Here is a 21,124-nt window from a genome sequence, read left to right on the forward strand (position 1 = left end):
CAAGCAAATCTACAGTCACAGAAACCAAAGAGTTATTTATATGCCATATACATCAAAGTTTTCTAACATGAGAACAGTGGAAAGATTTGATGCAGTGATGAGTTACGGCCTGCAGCATGAAAATGCCTCTTGTTTCCCCTTAAGAGCTGAAGATATTTTTTCATCAGAGATGCTAAAGCATCGGGAGGGAGGATGAAACTCAGTGCTGTGATCTTTGAGGTGGTGCAATATTTTCTTGTTGTGCCTCTTGAACTGCTTTTTTCTGTTGAAAGAGTGTAAATTTACATAGAGAAAGGATGTGGAAGAGACAGTTTTGTTATTACAATTCTTTTACCTTGTGATTAGTTGGAATTTTTTTTAATTGTTTTTGTTCTTTAGCAATTTTATTTGTTTGGCAATGTAAGGCAGATACTGTTGAAGGGAAGGATTACTTTTAACCATTTTCGATGCTTTAATCAATGCTTGGGAGCAAGATCACATCTCTATATAAACTTGAGCAAAGTTATCTACGACGGATTCAATGAATTTATAAAAAATTAATCAAATCTAATGAATTTATAAGAAATTATCTTCTCAATTTCTTGACAGATTCAAATCCAACCAAGAGACGAGTATTTGATGCTTTCACCAACCAAAATGATCACTTAAAAATTCAATGTTTATTTTCATTAAACCAAAATGAAAATTGAAACTACATCTGTCTAAAATCAACCAGGACCATAATATTATATTTTATATCGAAAGAATGTAATACAATTATCAAATTTCAATCATACCAGTATTCAATCACCAAAGGCACACAAGAAAAAAGGGGGCTTGTATTGTAGACCTCAAAAATTATAAACAGAACCAGCCGAGAGAGAAGGATCATCGAGCAAGTTCATATATATTTTATACATAACAAATTGATGACACAATCTAAGCACCTTTGTTGCTGCTCCAGGGCTTAATCACAGCAACGACAATGATTACAATAATTAGGAGAAGGATGATGATAGCAATGCACATCCATTTCCTGGAGTTCTTCTGTAGCTTCTTCGCCTTTTGAAGGGCAGTATTCCCTGACTGGACATGATCTACCGCACTCGATACCTGAAAATTTGAAATAATGAAGTAAAACAGTTTAATTGCAAGGTTTTAGGGTCCTTGAGGACTATCTGTACTGCTTGTCAGATATAGAGTTGGTGTTTTTTCATTGTTGATCAAAGATTCTATAAAAGTGTTCAATTACCTGAGATTCTATGTTGTCAAGCATGTCTCCCTGTGCATCAACCAGCACCGCCATATCGAAAAATATCTGCATGGGGAAAATTATTTATCATGTAGTCTAAAATTATGTCCTCTCCATAGGATCTTTGATGCAATTTCATTCCTAAGGTTATCTGTATTTTCATGCATATGCTTATATTGCTCAAATGCACATAAATGAAATGATTCTTTGTTCAAAACATTTCTGGAGGGCACTTGCTCCAAAGCATTCAAAATATCCAACTATTAAATGCCCCCAATTCATAATAAATTTGGGTATACACATAGGACGCAGATATCAAAACAAAATGAACGCAATTGAAGTTTGTATGCCTAAGCATATATGCTTTTCACCGTGACATACAAAAGTAATGAAGCTTATTCGTAAGCTTTTAAGACTTTTTGGAAGTAAAGGTATAGCCTAAATTTACATTTTAATATTTTAATTAAATCGGTGCTCCTCAAGGCAACAAACTGATTAGGTACCTGTTGTAACTCAAGGAGCTTTCTCTCCAAATCTCTTACTGCTTCATGGCGCTCTTGAATTTCGGACACAGTGTCCATTATCTGCAAACACACCAAACATTATTTTAGCCGTAACCAATTTCTAATCACTTATCTTCCATCAAATCACAATCCCACTAAAGTCCAAAAGGACACTGCAGCTTAAGAGATGGGATAGAAGAGATTCCTGAAAATCAGTCAAGCTGTCAAATGAAAGTTTAATTTTGAAACTCTAAAATAGTTTATATCATATCCTTCTAATAAACTCTACAAAGCAAAGAAGGTTTTAGGGATGAAATAAAAATATTAGCTTCCTGAAATTGAAGAAGAAGCAAGAAAATAGTACTATTAGTATTAGGAAAGAAATAAGGAAGTTTAAGACAAACCCGGCCTCGTCCCTGCTCCTGAATTGCTTTCTGGAATATTTGTTCACTATCTCCAGTGTCAATCAATTTTTCAATTGTCTGTATATTGTTGAACAATCAGATATGTGCTAAATAGGATAGAGAATTACTCAAATAATATCAGGAGTGAAGCAAATCATACCTCTTCATCTGGTCTTGTGCCCGTTACTGAAAATCACAATAACCAGTGAAGATAAATATTAGCTCCTTATCATGCAATATTATAGCTATTATAAGTAACAGGTGAGCATCTGAACCTGTGAAAAAACGTCTCTCAACAACCTCCCGATACTCTTGATGGATGGTTTCCCTCAGAGTCTTTAAAAGTGAAGAACATAGTAAGGTTAAGAAAATAGGAGAGTAGCAGCTGAGCAAATAAACTAAATCCTAAAATTTCTAATCTAACCGACCTGAAATTCAGCCATTTTGTCTTTCAACTTCTTTTTCACAGCACTGCAACAAAAAGATGGCTGTTACAAGGACAGTTAAGAATATGATAAAGTCATATCAAGCCCAAAAACTTGAAAAAGCATTTCAATAAAGGTCAAAACAAAATTCGCCACATAATTTTAAGATCATTCCTAACCTTTTTTTTCCTTTGAGGGGCTGAGGTGGTAGGGATGGAGTTTTGAAATCATTAATTTATTGAATTACACTTAACTACGAATTAAAAAACAGTCACCATTCTTTCTAATACTGCCCTAATTATTAACCAACATTAGTAACTAGTTTAAACATCATGACCAATTTAATAATAATGAAACATGTTACAAAAACAAGCTTCCTTAATTTGAAGCCTAAATTTGCTCCATATGCCCTTTGCAAGCAAAGATTTAAAAACACTGTTAGATATAATATGCTAACAACACATGTTCCAATATTATAGAAAGCTTAGACATTATAGCTTCATCAATGAATACAATACAATTTAGTTTTTTGTTCATTATTCTAGTTAATTTAACAAAATAAAACAGAAATCACTTGGTATACTACCACCAGTCGCCCACATAGCTAGCAATAAATTAGAACCAATCATTTCTTTTGAAGTATCATCAAGAAAGGTAGTAGCCACGGCTCCTTGAAACCAGTGTCAGATTCTTTCAAACTAAAAACTTTTCAACACAAGAAAAACAAAATAAACAGACTTCTGCTAAGCATATTTGAGATCCACATTACTACTAATCATAACAGCTTCAACCATATATTAAAACGGAATACAAAACAATAAACAATGGAAAGTAGATTACAGAGTTGTTGCCGTCCTTGACCGATCTATGCCCGTTCCTTTCCCGCATCCAGGTTTCTTTCTATTGGCTAAGTTCTGTTAAACATCAAGAAAATGACATGAGCAACCTATGGACTGCAAATAACCAAAATAAAAGTATAAGCAGCCTTACGTCTCTGTCCAATTCCTCAATTTTCCCCTTTATATAACGAGAAATTTTTCCAACTTCATCGACATCTTTCTCCATTCGCTGCTTGATAGCTATAGATGATAATAGCATCAATCATCAGCATTGAGTTCAAAACAATGAACCAAAAATTAATTACATGAAGAATAAGCTTTTATCATATTCTCACTAGCAAAGTGATAAAAAAAATTCAAGTACGGGTCTCATTATTTTTTTTCCCTGCAGCTCTAGTGAAACTATGAATGTAAGAAAAACATAGAACAGGCTATTGCTTACATTTCATGGCAGAAGCCTTAGTCACAGCCTTGGATTCCTCATGTGCATCCTGTGTACAAGATTTGAAAGAAAATGACACCAGAAAACATTTTGATCAATATTCAATATTGTTGCTTGCTAGATTCATCACTCATAAATCATCCCCACAATTATGTTAGGCAAGTTTCAACTGTAAGCATCAACCAATGAATTGTTTTGGGCATGAATTTATAAAACAAGAAATGGAAATACTTGGCAAAATTACAATGGAATTTAACAACCTAGAATAGATTCCTTCATAATCTCACAGTTTAGGTCATACTGAAAGAGGAAGAGTATGAACCTAATCCTTTCCCATCGTAGTACTTTTGAAAACCATAGAAACACTATTAAAGCTAAAGATTAACACACTTAAAATCTGGACGGGCAAATGAACATCTATATCAAAGCTTTAGAAAGATCTTTTAGCTTTCTTCCATATTTGTCCAGCACTTCCATAAGGAGGACTAAACAAGTGAGGAATCCACAAGGTTTCTGTCAGTTGTGAGAAGAATTATATTGGACATTTTCTAAAATTTAATTAGTAAATAAAAACACTCAAGACAGCAAGCAAAAACACCACTTCTATTATAAAAGGAAGAGGAAAGATATTAAATCAGATACCTGAAGCTTTTTGAGTAGCTTATCCAGCTTCTCATGTTGTTTATCTATCTCTTGAACCTGGAAAATACAAAACATAGTATGAGAGCAGTGATTCAGGCTGGATTATACCATAACAAAGAATTTAAGTCCACATACATAATAAATATTAAGAGATGGAACACAAATGTGAGAAATAAAATTTGCAACTGCATCAAGTACACTTCTGCAGATTTTACAAAGGACAATTATTACATCAAGAAGTCTAGAGCACCTTTTTAAAGAAATTTTGAAGGCCCAGTTCTCCAGAATTCATTTGAGCTCCCAACTCGATATCTCCACCTCGCGATCCTTGATCACGAGGGAACTCAAATGACTCCTGTAACAAATACAAAACAAGTAAGTGCAACTAAATTCAATCAAAATATGATAATAATTACTAAGCATAATTCAAGAAAGATAAGATCACCTGATCATTCTAAGCAAACCAATAATTCACAAAGGTAGCCATCATAAGATATTCTAACCATAAATAAAAGCAAATTTCTATTGACACAAAGGGAAAGTAATATAATTGAACAAGTTTACGCTTTAGTTGTTCTAAAAAAATTTGAAATGTTACAAGCTTAAGCTATAAGTTCCAGTGATCTAGTCTTCAACTCCTACAACTAATAATAAATTAATTAATTTTTCTAGATGAAAATTCGAAATTGATCCAATTCCTGCTTAACTAAAGCATTTTCTATTAATTTTTTTTATAAAAAAAGTCCAGCTCTCTAGCGTCCTAAATCATAAGACTCAGCATTCAAAATTCACAATTCATATAATTTTCCTCTATTTTCACAGCATCCAAACAGAAAAAACAAAATTAAATCTCCAAATTTTAATTTTTCTTTTCCTTCGTTAATCACGACCCAAATAAATTTTCCAAAATGCCGCTATCGCAATCAAAAAATTCAGATCCAAACAAAAACCAACACAAACAAACAAAACTAGATAAATAAATAACAAAAATTTGAAAATAAAACAAAAAAAAAAAAGAAAATAGAGCATAAAAACGTTACCGTTAGAAGGTTGTTCATTGTGGAAAGATAAATAAGGCTCAACGAAGCTTGAAAGAGAAGAAACCAAAAATTGAAACTTCATCAAAATTAAAAGGAAATTGAGAAAGCTAAAAAAGGAGATTATAAAGAGATCTAATATAAAATGTTATTAATTAATATTAAAATTGATTATTAAAAAGACCTGGTTTTAATTAAAACCAGGTCTTTTTCAGGGTTTCAAGTTTTTCTTCAGTGATTTTTAAGAGAGAAAATGGCGAAATTACAGGGAGAAAGCTGTTTGGGCGGTAGGAAAGCGATGAAGATACACAAACGTTAAGGTAGGTTATTGAATGTGATCTGTTGTAGAGAATTATTTAATCATGTACGTTGGAATTTGTGGACCCCGATTTGATGAGTGATTGACGGCGATTATTTCCAGGTTGTAAGTAGTGTGACTAGATACGGTTGTAGATGAGAAAAGTTGCATACTTTCTTTTTTGTTCTTTTGTTTGGGACCGGGTTCTGGAAACCGGAAACCTTGGCTTTCATTGTCTGAACTTTTGTAAAAGGTCACATTTGTCCTTGGAAACTTCACGTTGTGGGATACCAATTGGAGAAAGAAGGACACAGCTAAACCAAGGGTGTTTCTGCCAATGACGAAATTTTGAGAATTTAATTTTACCGAGAAATTGGTTCCATATTATGAAACATTTTTTTTTATTATAAATAAGTTCATTAAAACTTTATAATTATAATATTATATCTTCCAAATTTGTCTAAATTTAATTTTTTTAAGTGATTTTAAAGATGCACTCATCTTATGGATTTTGATTCCAATATTTGTAATTATCTAACTTTATCCTTTAAACTTCAATTTCTCTTGTAAAAAAAATAGACTTGATGCATTCTAATTTTATTTTCAAAATATATTTATAATAAATATCACTTACCATAAAAATTACATATATAATTATCCAAACAATTACATACATGTTAAATTAGTGATATTTGTCTATACTATTTATAAAATACGAGTTTAGTGTTAAAAGTCAAGTAACCTCAATTCCATTAAAAGAAATACAAATAAATCAAATAAAATTACAATATCAAATAATAAAATAAGATTATTCATATATTTTCATTTATTTAATATAATATATATTTTTAAACGTTCACCTTTTTAAAATTTTATGGAAATAAAAAATTAATAAATTGAGACTAGCCAATAAAATATTTGTTTAATGATAAAAAAATCTTAAAATTTTAAATTCAAATTTCATTATATTTATATTTTATTTTATTTTATATTAAAATTATTTAGTTATATTTTAATTTATTAATTAATAATTTATTAATTTTTTATATATAAATAAATACTTAATTATCATTATAATTTAAAAAATAATATTTAGTAATAAGGGTTATCTAGTCTAATTATCGTGTCGCTTGAAATAGAGAAATATGCAAAGAGATGATAAATTGGGAGAGGGGTGGGGGTCCCATCCCAACAGCTGAATCTCCGCCGCATGTTGCGGCCAAGGCGGGTCTATCCGAGGATCTTCCCTCTGAGCTGAGCTGGGCCGCATCTTCTCCTTAAACTCCAAAAATTTGATTCATAATATACATTTTTTTATTAAAAGTACAACAGAATTATGTATCACTGTCAAACAAAACAAATCTTTCATTTTCTAGTTGGAGAGACGCATGGGTCCCACTTCCACCGGATCCTGCCTACCACTCTGCCTATTTTTCTCCCTTAAGTGCCAAGGCTTATGTATAATAATAATAATTTAATATAGTAACATAATTTGAACAATATTTGATTATTCTAATTAAATGTATATGGTTTTTTTTTTAATTTAAATGTACATGATTTATGGTTATGGTTTCGGTATTGATGTGCCTGTATACTCTATCAATAGGTCAACTTCCATTAACATCAAATTAAGATATGTTTACTTATCGCATCATTATAAATAGAAATCCGAACTTATCATTATAAAATAAATTTATTTAAAAAAAAATTCATCCAATTACTTTTAGTAACAATCAATCAAGACATTACTTTAAAATAAAATTAACCTTTAATTTATTTAAAATTATTAAATATAATTTATATTTATTTAAAATTTATTCTTACATTTCTTGATGGTATTTTTTTGCTACAAGTCTTAGCTGTCCTTCACACGACTTTCAGACTATATTCCTCTAGCTAATATCGAAAAATACCAGTAACAAATATATATTTATATTTTTGCTTAATAATTTGAGATGAAGTGACACTTAAAATCAAATTAAAAGTACATAGTTAGAGTAAAATTATATGCAGTAAAAATATATTACCGTTTACATAATATGATGATGGTCGTTATTGGATAAAAATATTTATACTATGGTTGTCTTAGATGCACAATGTCAAAAGATTTCCATCGTCAAAATATCTAAATCACATTGGATTTATTGCACATTTAAAGAGAGCCAAAATAATTTAAAGGAAAACGATTAATAAATTTTATATTTTTATTTATTTTCATTTTTTTGACTAAATAATTATTTTAAAAATTATTTTTTCATTAAATGTAGTTTTTCATCAAATACAATAAGTGATAATTCATTAATAACAAAATTTTTGTGCTTGATCCATGAACACTTCTTTATATAAGATGTTACATATAAATATATTAAAATAGATTTGTACCTAAAAATAAATACGAAGATAGATATGTAAATTAGACTTTGATTCCTTCTAGGTTAAGAATTGCCTTTGAAAAAGGAGATCAAAGAATAATGCAAACCCTTTGGTCAATTAAGCAATTGACTACTTGCAAGTTATCAATCGTTGTCATATTTATAAATCTCGTGAAAAATTAAAAAAAACACAATAAATTTATGAATGAAATTTACACATAATGGAACTTAAATGTGGATCTAAACATTTTAAAATCTTTTTCTTAAAATTAAGCCAAACTCATTGAAATAATATTAATAATAAAAATATAAAATAATTTGTCTCTCTTATAAAGTTCAAATCTATTTTAAAAATAAACATTATTTAATTCTTAATATAAATTGAATTAAAATTTTATTTCAAATAAGGTTGCAGATATATGCTATCAAAAGCATATTTTCAAGACCTGATATGTGCTATATAAATAAATAAGATACATATACTCTTGAAAATTAACAAGAATTGTCAATCTCGTAAAAACTTGAAGGGGATGAAGAAGTAAATCTTAGAGTTTTTGTGAAGCTCTTGAAAATTCGGACTGAAATAGATAATTTTAAATTTTTTTGATTATATTTAGGGGTGAGTAAAAGTCGGTTTGAACCGACTAGATCGATCAAAACTAAGTGAATTTAGTTAAATCGATTCGGTTTATTCGGTTTTAATTATAATCGATTTTTTAAATCGGTTAAATTGATTAATTCGGTCGGTTTTCGGTTTTTAAAATTGATAACCGTACTGACCGAATTAACTGACTTTTTAATAATTAAAAATAAAAAAATTGAGATAAATATTTTTTTTTGGTAAAATATTGTTGAAATTATTAAATTATTTAGTAATTTAATTTGAATGATACTAGAATTTGAATTTTATTGAATTGAATTTATGTTAAATAATTATTCATAATAAGAAAAAAAATGATAAAAAAATCGGTTATTTAACCGAACCAACCGAACCGAACCGATTTTGGTCAGTTCAGTTATAATCGGTTATTTAATAATATTTGATCGGTTTAATTATTTGTTAAATGAAAATCGATTAAATCGATTATTGATTTTTTCAAACCGAACCGATCGAATTTATCACTTACTTACTCCTAATTATATCTGAAAAATAAAACTCTAGTACAAATAAAAAGAAAAGATGAGGCCTAATTCGAAATTAAACCATTGATATCTCCTCAAGTATCTTTAGCCACTAGACGAAAAAGTTTGGGGACAAATAATCTTAAATTTATTAATTTATTTTTATTAACTAAAAAATTGTATATCCATTTATAAAATGGACATCGTGCAGTTCCTTTTTTTTTCAAGTTTTTTCTTTTTTTTCTCTCTATTATGTTTTAAATTTTGTTTATCTCATGTCACGATTTTATTATATATTTTTTTACTATGTTAATCAATTAACAGATAATGTTAATTAAAAAGTATAAAATATGTAACAAAAGCAAACTTGGTGTATTCAATTGCAAATTTTTATTCTATCAAAATGGTAGAATTGGTATAGTTAAAGATCAAATGTATATTAAATCTTTTATTTTTGTAATATTAATAAATGATATTTGTGTCAAAAAAATCTATACATTATATTAAAGTAGTCCCCTAAAAATTTTGTCTGGAATTTTAAGCCAAATCAGATTTGACTTTAATTTTGACTTAAGGGGTGATTTTGGAAGTTAATTTTAAATGTGAGGTTAGTTATGGTAGGGAATAAAGATGAAGGGGCTAAAAGGTATTCTAGATATATTAAAGCTATCCCAGCAATCATTTAAAGCCATTTTGTAAAATTGAAACATAATCAAAATATAAGTGTATTGCGGCATCTACATTCTATGCTCTACTATTTATACAATATATAAAAGCTATCTCATTTTTTAAAAGTGTTCATAATTTGGTTTTAATCGAATTAATTAATATAATTAATTTAATTCGATTAATTGATCAATTATTAAATTAATTTCAATCGATTAACGAAATGATTTTTAAAAAAATTTTAATTTTTAATTAATTCAGTTCAAAAATTGAATTAATCAAAATTTTAATCGAAATATAATAAAATCTAAATATGAAATGAAATACACATAAAATGAATAATTTTGTTTCATAACTTATTAGAGTTTTTAACATAATATTTTGATATTTAAATATTTTATAGAATAATTTTATTTAATTTATTTAAAATATAAAAAATTAAGAGTTTAAAATATAATTTAATTTAAATATAGCTATTATTTGGTTAACCAAAAAAATTAAATTCGATCAGTTAATTTTTAAAATTAATTATTTTGATTTGGCTAATAAAAATAAAATAAAATAATTAAATTTATTTAATTTTTGATAATTCAAATTAAAATTAATCAAATAAACCAAATTAACACCTCGACGATCTTCAATTTTTATTCAATTTCCTATTAACTCATCGATTTTACTATTTATTTCCAAAGCTAAATCAACTCACATTATCACCGCATCAACTTTATTAAATATTATTATATTTAATTATAAAAAGGTTATCTCTTCAATTCTAAAACATCTGTTATACAATTGAAAAGCATGCACATATCTGTTATAATTTGACCCCACACATGTCTTATCTCTTAGCTATGGAAAAAAATTTTTCTTTTGTTTCATTGGTTCAAGAATAATTTTTCAACATTTCTTTCCTTATTCTTTAAGTTTATAATTTATTATTATTTTTGCAAAATCAATAACAATATATAAGTTGTCTTCAAATTTCAATTTGCTTCAATTTATCGTTAAATCATCAATTTTTTTATTCATTTAGATGAAATTTATATTTTTTCTTATTTTTGTCGAATCTCAAATTTCATTAAATTTATAATTGTTAGATATCTATTTAACTCATCATATTAGGTTTCAACTTTGAGTCGAAGGAAGAATATATAAACATTATGAAAGAAATTATTAAAATCAACCCCAAAATTGGAATGAAAGAAAGATCGGTAAAATCGTTAACTCATTTACTTTGTATTCATAACTTGCATAATGAATTACATTGACATCTTTGTCAGTAATCAAATACTTCTTTTTCATGCCACTAATTGATGAATGCTAAAGAAGTAAATCAACTATTGCAATCAATTACAATGCAACACACAACCTGAGAAACCAGCAACTCTCGAAAGGCTTAGAAAGTTACCAAGCGATTTCAAAATTATAAATAATTAATAGCTATTTAATATTATAAAACAATCATTTGGTCATAGAAATTTTGAAAAAAAAAAAGTTTTTGAGTATGGTTTTTGGATTAAAGTTTTAAAATTTTTTGTAAAATTGATCCATTTAAAGAAAATTTATGGGCTGGGAATTTAAAACCAAAGTTTTAAAAACATAGATTTATCTATTTATGAGTAATGCCCTAAATTTTTTACATTTATTATTTGTATTTAAAAAGTTTAGACTAAATCCAAAAGTTAATTAAATAATTACAAGCCCTTTTCTCAGTTATTTAATTTTTTTACATGAATTAAATTTATCAATTAATTTTTAAATAAAAAAGAATAAAAACTAAATATAATAATTTATTAGATAAAATAAATGATAAAAAACTATTTAGAAAAACTCTTTTTTGTTAAAAAAACTTGACAACATAAAAATTAATATATTTTTATACCATAAATAAAAATATTTGTTAAGATATAAAATAAAATAGAAAATTTTTTTAAAATGCATATAAAATAAATTTTCAAATGCATATTTATTATGTAATTTATAAATAATTAATTTTTATTATATAATTTTTATTATTGACAAAATATGACTATACCAACATCAATACATATATTTGAATATATATATATATAAAATATTCTATAAATTTTATTTAATATAATATAATTTAAAATTAATTAAAAAATTTTATAAATATTTAAAAAAAAACCCCTCGACGGAGTGAGCGCATCAATCTGGTATGTATAAAAATAGAATCATCCAAAAGAACTGAGGACAGAACAACTAACAACTGAGGAGAGAGACCAGAAAAGCAGAGAAGGTCCCACCGCGTGGAATTTTGCAGTCAAACATTCACAGTCACAGCCAGTGTGCTTGGGTCTCACGTTACCTCTTTTGCGAGTGACACAATCAATACCCAACATCTGCTATGTAAAAGCAAGTGACAGACACTTGACATCCTGCACGAAAAATGAAAAAAAGCCTAAAAAATAGAATAGAACTTTGTTTTTGACTATCTTAGTAAATTTCAGGTACATACATACGTGTTTAGATTTCTCATTTTCTTTGTTTGCTTTTGGAGGCTTCAAGATTTTTTTTTTTTTTTTTTTATGTTTGTTAATATAAAGGTTTGGTTTTTTAGATTTCTTGATGTTTTGAGCTGTTTTAATGTTTCCTGTGGGAAATTGAATCTGGGTTTTTTCTTGATGTGTGAAACAATCTAGAAAAAAGCCTCCAAGCAAGAAAATCAAATTCAAACATTCCTTTTTGGTCATTTTTTGCAAGCATATATTCCATTCATTTCATATTATTTATAACTATTCGTTTGTGTTGGCCTAGTAGCAATTTTTTGATTTCTTTCTTCTTACAATATTCAAGTTGTATCCTTGAAATTGAAAATAAGGAAATGGGGGGTTTCTTGGGAGGCAAAAGTTTCAACAACAGAAATATTATCCGTTAAAGGTAATTTCATGGTGATTTGGGGGGATTTAAAGTAAGCTTGCTACAGAAATAATTTTTGTTGCTTTAACATGTTTATCTTCTGAGGTAGTGTTTAGTATAAGATGATCACTTTAAAAATTATAATAATTTATATATGGTGATTAAATTATCATATTTGATAAACACTTAATGAGCATACATAACAGTGATTTTAGATCTCCAAAAGTGATTAAATTATTATCTTACAAAATGATCTAATTCTCATCTAAAAGAGAGAGAGAAATTTTTATCATCGAGGTAAAATGATATATAAAATTAGTAATAATTAATATTACTCATTTAATATGTAAATTAAAATTTTGTATTTTTAAAATGTAATTATTTTATATTATAAAATTTTTATATTTTCAAATTAATGTTCACACCAAGTTCAAATTAATTTGTATATTTTTTTATTTTATAATGTTTTATATATAATATAATCTTTTTTTTTAATGGTTTTAATAGATTATTTTTATTTTTTAAATCAAAATCTTTTGCATAATTTATATTACAAAATTTAATTTGCCTAATAAATAAATATATTTATTAATTTAAGAATTTAATCATACTTTATTATAAAATAAACAAACATTATTATATTTTCTAAATTATTATTTTTGAACAACATTAAAATTATTAACTTGTGTAACTATTACAATATATATGGTATTTTTGTACTTTTATATAAAATAATATTTAATTTTTAGTAATATCAAATACAGTAATGTTTAATTCCTATAAATTAATAATTATTAATCAAATAAAGTGATTTCAATTCACAAATGATATGATCATTTTGGTAATAAGATCACATTGATGATTATATTACCATAGTGATCTTCAAAATGATACCAAATATTACTTTAAGATAATTTAAATTTTCTTACACTTTGAAATAAAGATTGTAAGACTATCTTCACGTTGATAAATACATTAAATAAGATTTAGATTGTTGAGTATCATGTTGGTGACTATCTATTTTTGTTTTTTTTTTTTCAACATAAAAAAAATAATAATGGTAATGATAATAGCAATGACAATGACAACAACAATAACTTTTTTCATTTAGGATTTTGAATTTCTATTAGGTGATGGAGCTGTGCAGAGGCCAATATTGATGGTAACAATTGAGAAAGAGAAATAGGGGATGAAAGTTGAGTCTATCGATATTCATTTGGTGTTGAGGGTAATGGAAATGGGTTATCATGGCTTGTGCTATTGGTTATAGGAGTTTTCATGATGACTGGATAATGTTTCTGCTTTATGTGTGTTATTAGTTGTGCAAGGTCACACAAGATTTTGCAAATGTTTTTAATATCTAGAATCTTTTTTTCATTCACTTGCACTTGTTTCCTATCTATATTAAGTATTTATCCTTTCTTGGAAATGAAATAAAGACAAGGAGTTTTATGTTCAAATAGCTTTAGGTGTAACACTAGCATTTGCAGTATACTGACCATGGTGCTGTGTTTTTTAAATTAAAACTTATTTTCTTGATTATATATAGTACATCCATTTTGTTAATTAGAGATTAATTTTGGTTGTTTTCTTGTCTTTGCTTATTTATATTTGGCATTTCTTTCAGGGGATTTGACGAACTAAGAAGGGCTTATATTCGAGTTTAAGTTTATGGCAAAAAGTCTAGAGAAGCAAGATACATTTGAATCCATTATCAGTGAAAAAAAAAGGTGAAGAAGGAATAATTGCATTTTGAAGTCAAGACGAAAGATATAGAGCCTAGCCATGAAAAAAGAGACAAGATTGAGGTGAAACTTAAACTGAAAACCAAATCAGTAAAAAAAAAAAAGCCAAAGCGTAACGAAGATAAGAAAGATAAAGATAAAGAGAAATAAAAAAAAAGAATAAGGATAGAAAAAAATGATAAGAAAAATAAAAAAGAAAAAAAAAAGATAAGAAGAAGAAAAAAAGAATAAGGATAAAGCAGATGGAGATGAAGATAAAGAGACAATAGAGAAAAAAAAGAAGGAAGCTAAGGAAAAAAAATAAAAGAAAAAAAAAGTTAAAGGGGATGAGGTTAAAGATGATGAAAATAAAGAAGTAAAAAGAAAGGATAAGAAAAATAAATAAGATAAGGAGAAAATGAAAGATGAAGAGAAGAAATGAGAAAAAAAAAGAAAAACAAAAAAACAAAAAATTTGAAAAGATGAAAAAATTATAAAAGAAAGATGAAGGGAAAGCTTTTAGCAATCTAAAACAAAAGTTAAACAAAGAGGTAGAGAAAGAAAGAAAAAAGATAAAAAAAAAAAGAGGAAAAAACAAAGCACAAAGACAAAGAAGAAGAAACAAATGAAAAGAAAAAAAAGAAACAAAAAGAAGAAGCAAATGAAAAGGAGAAGAATAAACAAAGAGAAGAAGCAAATGACATGAAGTGTGAGACTGACATAACCTTTAAGAAAATTAAAATAGTAGACATTGAGAGAAAATCAAAAGCTGAATGGGAAGAAAAAAAGTAAAAGGGTAAGCAAAATAATGCAAAGAGAAAACAAGAAACAAAAATTTGAAAAAATAAAAAAACCACAGGAGAAGTACGAAGGAAAAGTTCTTAACAAACTAAAACAGAAGTTAGAGAAAAAAAACAGAAAGAAAAAAAAAGATAAAGAGGAAAAAGAGATGAAGCGTAAGGATGAAGAGAAAGAAGCAAAGGGGAAAGAAAAAAAGAAACATGGAGATGGAGCAAATGACATAAAGTGTGAGATTGACATAACCTCTAGGAAAATTGAAATAGCAAACATTGAAAAAAAATCGAAAGATGAAGAAAAAAAAAGAAAGGTAAAGCTAAAAAATGCAAAAAGAAAGAAAAAAACAAGAAATTTGAGAAGAATAAAATATCAAAAAAGTTAAAATGAAAGAACTTAGCAACCTAAAACAGAATTTAAAAAAAATAAATACCATAATAAAAGCCCAATTTGAGAAAAAGAAAGAAATCTTGAGGTAAATTAAAAATGCTGAGGACAAGAGTAGTGAAATTGCTGAATAAGTGTATATATGGACTAGTTGTAGCATAACATTATGTTTATATGGTAGATGTTTTTTGCTTCCAATTTTCTTTATTATAATAAATAGTAAAATGATCATAGATTTTTCTTTTACCATAAACAGTTCATATATCCATCACTCTGATGTGAAAAAAATAACTACAAATATACATTATAAGATTAGTAGAACTACAAAATTACTTTAATGATAATAATAAAAACTTTCTGTCAACATTGATGATATTATTGCTTGGAAGATGATTATTTTTATTTATCTTTTAGAAAAAAAAAACAGATGGGATATTTCACTTGATGTATATGATTTTTGGTTTTGGTATGTAATTTTATTTTTGCTTAATAATTTGTGATGAAATGACACTAAAAATCAAACTAAAAAAATACATAATTAGAAGAAAATTCTATTCCATATAATAAAAAAATATTATTGTATACATAATATGATGATTGTAATTATTCCATAAAAATATTTATAATATGGTTCTCTTTAGATGCACAATGTTAAAAGATTTTGATCTATATCTAAATAGCATTAGATTCATGTTACATTAAAAAAAAGCCAAAATAATTTAATGGAAAGCGATAAAGATATCAAACTTGTTAATTTATCTATTAAAAAATTATAATCATTTTCCATTTTGTAATTTAATCATTAGATTAACAAAATTTATATTCTTATCTATTTTCAACTTTTCTATCAAATAATTATTTTAAAAAAATACTTTTCATTAAATGCAAAGTTTTCATCAAATTATAATTCATTAATAACAAAATTTTCATCACATAATGTAATCTTAATCGGTATTTCATTATAAACCTTTTATTAACATATCTCTTTATATTAATATATATAACTAGAGTTATTTATGAGTGAGATTATTTGTCTTATCTGCACATATTACAACAAAGCTTTAAATAAAAAATTTTGAGCTTAGTTGATGTATACTTCTATATATAAATATATTAAAATATATTTGTACCTAAAAAAAATACCAGGATAGATATGTAAATTAGAATTTCATTCCTTCTTGGCTAAGGATTGCCTTTGAAAACGAGATCAAAGAATAATGCAAACCCTTTGATTGATTAAGCCATTGACTACATACAAGTTATCAAAAGTTGTCATATTCATATATATGGTGGAAAATTAGAAAAATACAATAAATTTATAAATGAAATTCACACGTAATAAAATTTAAATGTGAGATCTAAATATACTAAAATCTTTTTCTTAATATTTGGCCAAATTAATTGAAATTATATTAATAATAAAAATATAAAATAGTTTGTGTATCCTATAAAGTTTGGATCTAATCTAAAAATAAGGATTATTTAGCTTTTAATATGAGTTAAAATTCGATTTCTAATAATATTCCACGTATATGCTATTAGAAACATATTCCTAAGATTATGATATGCTAAAATTATATATTTTTAAACATTTAAAATTTTTATTTTAATATTTAAATTTTTTTAATATTAAAAATTATAAAACTTTAATTATATAAATTTTTTTAAAAAAGTTAATATTAAAAATTAAAATTAATTTTTTTTAACTACGTAAAAATTAATAACATTCAAATATTTGATAAAAATAGTATCATCCAAAAATTTATAAAAGAACAGAAAAATAAAAAATAAAAAAAAGGGCAAGTGCCCAACAGTTAAGGTAACAAGCTGAGGAGAGAGGCCAGAGAGGCACCGAAGTTTCCACCGCGTGGCATCTTACAGTTAAACATTCAAAGTCACAGCCCGTGTTGTTCGCGTGTCACCTACTTTACCTCTTTTGCGGGTGATTCAAGCAATACCCAACTTCTGCTATATAAATCAAGTGATGGACGCTAGACATCCTGCAAATTCTAGTTGACTCCGAAGCTTTCTTTGATCGGTTCTGTCACCAAGAAAAAAAAATGCCTAAAAAACAGAACTTTGCATCTGCCTATCTAAGCAAATTCCAGGTACATACTTACGTGTCTAGATTTCTTGTATTCTTTGTTTGCTTTTGGATGCTTCGAGAATTTTTTTTAATATACCCATTTTTTTATGGTTGTTTATATAAAGGTTTGGTTTTATCGATATCTTGATGTTTTGATCTGTTTTTTAATGTTTCCTGTGGGAAATTGAATCCGGGTTTTTTCTTGGTTTGTGAAATGATATAGAGAAAAACCTCCAAGAAAGAAAATCAAATTCAAACCTTCTTTTTGGTCATTTTTGCAAGCATATATTCCTTTCCTTCTATATCATTTATAACTATTCGTCTGTGTTGACCTAGCGCAATTTCTTTATTTCTTTCTTCTTACAATATTTAAGTTGCATCCATGAAAATAAGAAAATATGTGGTTTCTTGAGAGGCATAAGTTTCAACGATGGAAACGTTATCTGTCACAGGTAATTTCATGGTGATTGGGGAATGAAGTAAGCTTGTTACAGGAATAATTTTTGCATTAACATGGTTGTTTTCATGTTTACTTTTAAGACTATTTTCATGTTGATAAAATACATTAAATAAGATCTGGATTGTTTAGTATCATGTTGGCGAGTATCTACGGTGGTTGTTTTCAACATATAAAAGAAAATAGCATGGTAATGATATGGCAGCGACAATGACAACTACGATAACATGTTTCAGCTGGGATTTTGAATTTCTGTTAGGCGGTGGAGCTGTGGAGAGGCCAACTTTGATGGTATCAATTGAGAGAGAGAAATATGGGATACAGGTTGAGTCTATTGGGATTCATTTGGTGTTAGGGTAGTGGAGATGGTTGTGATGTTTTTTGCTCTTGGTTGTGGGAGTTGTCATGATGATTGGACAGTGTTTCTGCTCTATGCCTGTTATTAGTTGTGCAAGGTCACACAAGATTTTGCAAATGTTTCTGATATCTAGAATCCTTTTCTCATCCACATGTGCTTGTTCCCTGTCTATATTAACTATTTATCCCTTCTTGGAAATGAAATAGGGACAGGGGGTTTTTTGTTCAAATGGCTTTAGGTCTAACACCAGCATTTGTAGTATACCGACCGTGGCGCTGTGTTTTTTAAATGAATTCTTATTTTCTTGATTATATGTAGTCCATCCACTTTGTTGGTTGGAGATTAATTTTGTTTGTTTTCTTGTCCTTGCTTATTTTGATCTGGCATTTCTTACAGGGGATTTGAAAAACCAAGAAGGGCTTATATTCTAGTTTGAGTTTGTGGCAAAGGGTCTATAGAAGCAAGATACATCTGAATCCATTGTCGGTGGAGAAGAAAAGGTGAAGAAGGAAGAACTGCATTTCAAAGTCAAGACGAAGGACATGGAGCGTGACCATGAGAAGGGAGAGAAGGTCGAGGTGGAACTTGAACTGAAGACCAAATCAGTAGAGAAGGAAAAGCCAAAGCATAAGGAGGACAAGGAGGGGAAACATAAAGAGAAGGATGAGGAGAAAGCAAAGAAAAAAGAAAAAAAGCACAAGGATAAGGAAGTTGAGGTAGAAGAAGATGAAGAGAAAGATGCGAAACAGAAAGGGAAAGACAAGGAGGAGAAGGAGAAAAAGAAAAAGAAAGAAAAGAAGGACGAGGCACAACAAGATGAAGATGAAGAGACTGTAGAGAAGAAGAAGAAGAAGAAAGCCAAGGAGGAGGAGAAAAAGAAAGAAAAGAAAGAGGATAAGGGGGATGAGGTCGAAGATGGTGAAGAGAAAGAAGTAAAGAAGAAGGATAAGAAAAATAAAGAGGAGAAGGAGAAGAAGAAAGAAAAGAAGATGACGGATGAAGAAGAAGAGGGTGAAGAAGAGAAAGGAGAGAAGAATAAAGAGAAAGGTGGCAAAGAGAAGAAGAAGGAAAAGAAGCTGAAGGATAAAGAGGAAGAGGTAGAAGGAGATGAAGATGAAGATGAAGAAAAGGAAGAGAAAAAGAAAGAGAAGAAAAAAGACAAAAAGGCAAAGGAGAAGAAGAAAGAAAAGAAAAGGGATAAAGAGGATGAGGTAGAAGATGATGAAGATGAAGAAAAAGAAAAGAAAAAGAAAGAGAAGAAGAAAGATAAGGAGGAGAAGGATAAGAGGAAAGAAAAAATGATCAAGGTTGAAGGAGAAGAAGGTGAAGAGAAAGAAGAGAAGAAGAAAGAGAAAAAGAAAGACAAAGAGGAGAAAGAGACGAAGCACAAGGACGAAGAGATAGAAGCAGATGAGAAGGAGAAGAAGAAACACGGAGATGGAGTAAATGAAATGAAATGTGAGACTGACATAACCTCCAGGGAAATTGAAATAGTAGATATTGAGAAAGGACCGGAAGCTGAAGGAGAGGAAAAGAAGCTGAAGGGTAAAGCAAAAGAATGCAAAGAGGAAGAAAAAGACAAGAAATTTGAGAAGAAAAAGAAACCAGAGGGGAAGGACAAAAGCAAAGATCTTAGCAAGCTAAAACAGAAGTTAGAGAAAATCAATAGCAAAATAGAAGCCCTACTTGAGAAAAAGGAAGAAATCCTGAGGCAGATTAAGGAAGCTGAGGACAAGAGCAGTGAAGTTGCTGAGTAAGTGCAGATATGGACTTGTTGTGACATAGCACTATGTCTATGCGGTAGATGTTTTCTTTGTTATAATAAATAATAATGGGATCATAGGCTTTTCTTTCACCACCAACAGTTTATATCCATCACTCTGATGTGAAAAAAAATAGCTAAAAGTATACACTATTAGGATTCGTAGAACTTTATAATTACTTTAATGATAATAACGAAGACTTCCAGTTAGCAATGATGATACTGTTGCTCAGAAAATGATCATTTTGATTTATCCTTTAGAAAAAAAAAAAGGCAGATGGTATTTATATCTTTAATATTTAATTGTTTTGAGTTTTTAAGTTGGCATATTTTACAATTGTTTGTGCGATATAAGGTTTAATTTGTTGTTGTTTGTTGTATATTTTACAATTATTATACAAGTTCTTAGCATGGTTGACAACAAGCTCCTGTTGGAGACAAAACAGCAACGAGGTTTGTATTCCCTTTTTAGTTCAACGATGAGCAAGAGCAATTACATACACCATATCGGAGATTTATATCTCTTAGAGCCTCAGCTTATCAAATGAAGTTGATTAATAATTCCATTATTGCAATCTTAAGATCACTCGAAAGAAGAAAGATAGGAGGCAAAATGTAATGCTCAATCCTGAAAATTTCCCAAAAAGGCGGCTTGGAAAAGGAGGAAAGCGTGTGATGTTCATGGAATTTTTTT

At 28.0% G+C, this 21,124-nt stretch overlaps 2 protein-coding genes across 3 annotated transcripts; one reads left to right on the top strand and one right to left on the bottom strand.

Moving 5' to 3' along the window:
* Positions 1 to 702: 702 nt before the first annotated feature.
* On the bottom strand, positions 703 to 5,812 carry LOC111296911 (syntaxin-132-like). The gene is made up of 13 exons (XM_022891389.2): positions 5,527 to 5,812; positions 4,737 to 4,841; positions 4,487 to 4,543; positions 3,845 to 3,893; positions 3,554 to 3,642; positions 3,404 to 3,477; positions 2,567 to 2,609; positions 2,414 to 2,474; positions 2,299 to 2,324; positions 2,139 to 2,216; positions 1,735 to 1,815; positions 1,232 to 1,297; positions 703 to 1,092 (listed from the first exon to the last, which is right to left on the bottom strand). The coding sequence occupies exons 1-13, from the start codon at positions 5,542 to 5,544 to the stop codon at positions 919 to 921; spliced, it is 921 nt and encodes a 306-aa protein (XP_022747124.2). The 5' UTR covers positions 5,545 to 5,812; the 3' UTR covers positions 703 to 918.
* An 11,957-nt stretch (positions 5,813 to 17,769) lies between these two features.
* Positions 17,770 to 20,644, top strand: LOC111297423 (uncharacterized). Of its 2 annotated transcripts, none has more exons than XM_089769064.1 (2): positions 17,770 to 18,305; positions 19,065 to 20,644. In XM_089769064.1, the coding sequence occupies exon 2, from the start codon at positions 19,211 to 19,213 to the stop codon at positions 20,423 to 20,425; it is 1,215 nt and encodes a 404-aa protein (XP_089625190.1). In that variant the 5' UTR covers positions 17,770 to 18,305; positions 19,065 to 19,210; the 3' UTR covers positions 20,426 to 20,644. The 2 variants fall into 2 exon arrangements, with proteins under 2 accessions (XP_089625190.1, XP_089625189.1); XM_089769063.1 differs by having other exon boundaries at positions 17,770 to 17,875.
* The last annotated feature ends 480 nt before the right edge of the window (positions 20,645 to 21,124 follow it).

The sequence above is a fragment of the Durio zibethinus genome, chromosome 12 (genome assembly GCF_047325235.1).
Source record: "Durio zibethinus cultivar Kanyao isolate XHJ-2024 chromosome 12, ASM4732523v1, whole genome shotgun sequence".
Classification (NCBI taxonomy): Eukaryota; Viridiplantae; Streptophyta; class Magnoliopsida; order Malvales; family Malvaceae; genus Durio; species Durio zibethinus.

Coding starts and splice junctions, on each gene's coding strand:
- LOC111296911 (XM_022891389.2), bottom strand. Junction 3,894..4,486: donor AGCTACTCAAAAAGCTTCAG/GTATCTGATTTA, acceptor TCTTGTACACAG/GATGCACATGAGGAATCCAA. Junction 1,298..1,734: donor AGCTCCTTGAGTTACAACAG/GTACCTAATCAG, acceptor TTCCCCATGCAG/ATATTTTTCGATATGGCGGT.
- LOC111297423 (XM_089769064.1), top strand. CDS start 19,211: ATGGAGCGTGACCATGAGAAGGGAGAGAAGGTCGAGGTGGAACTTGAA.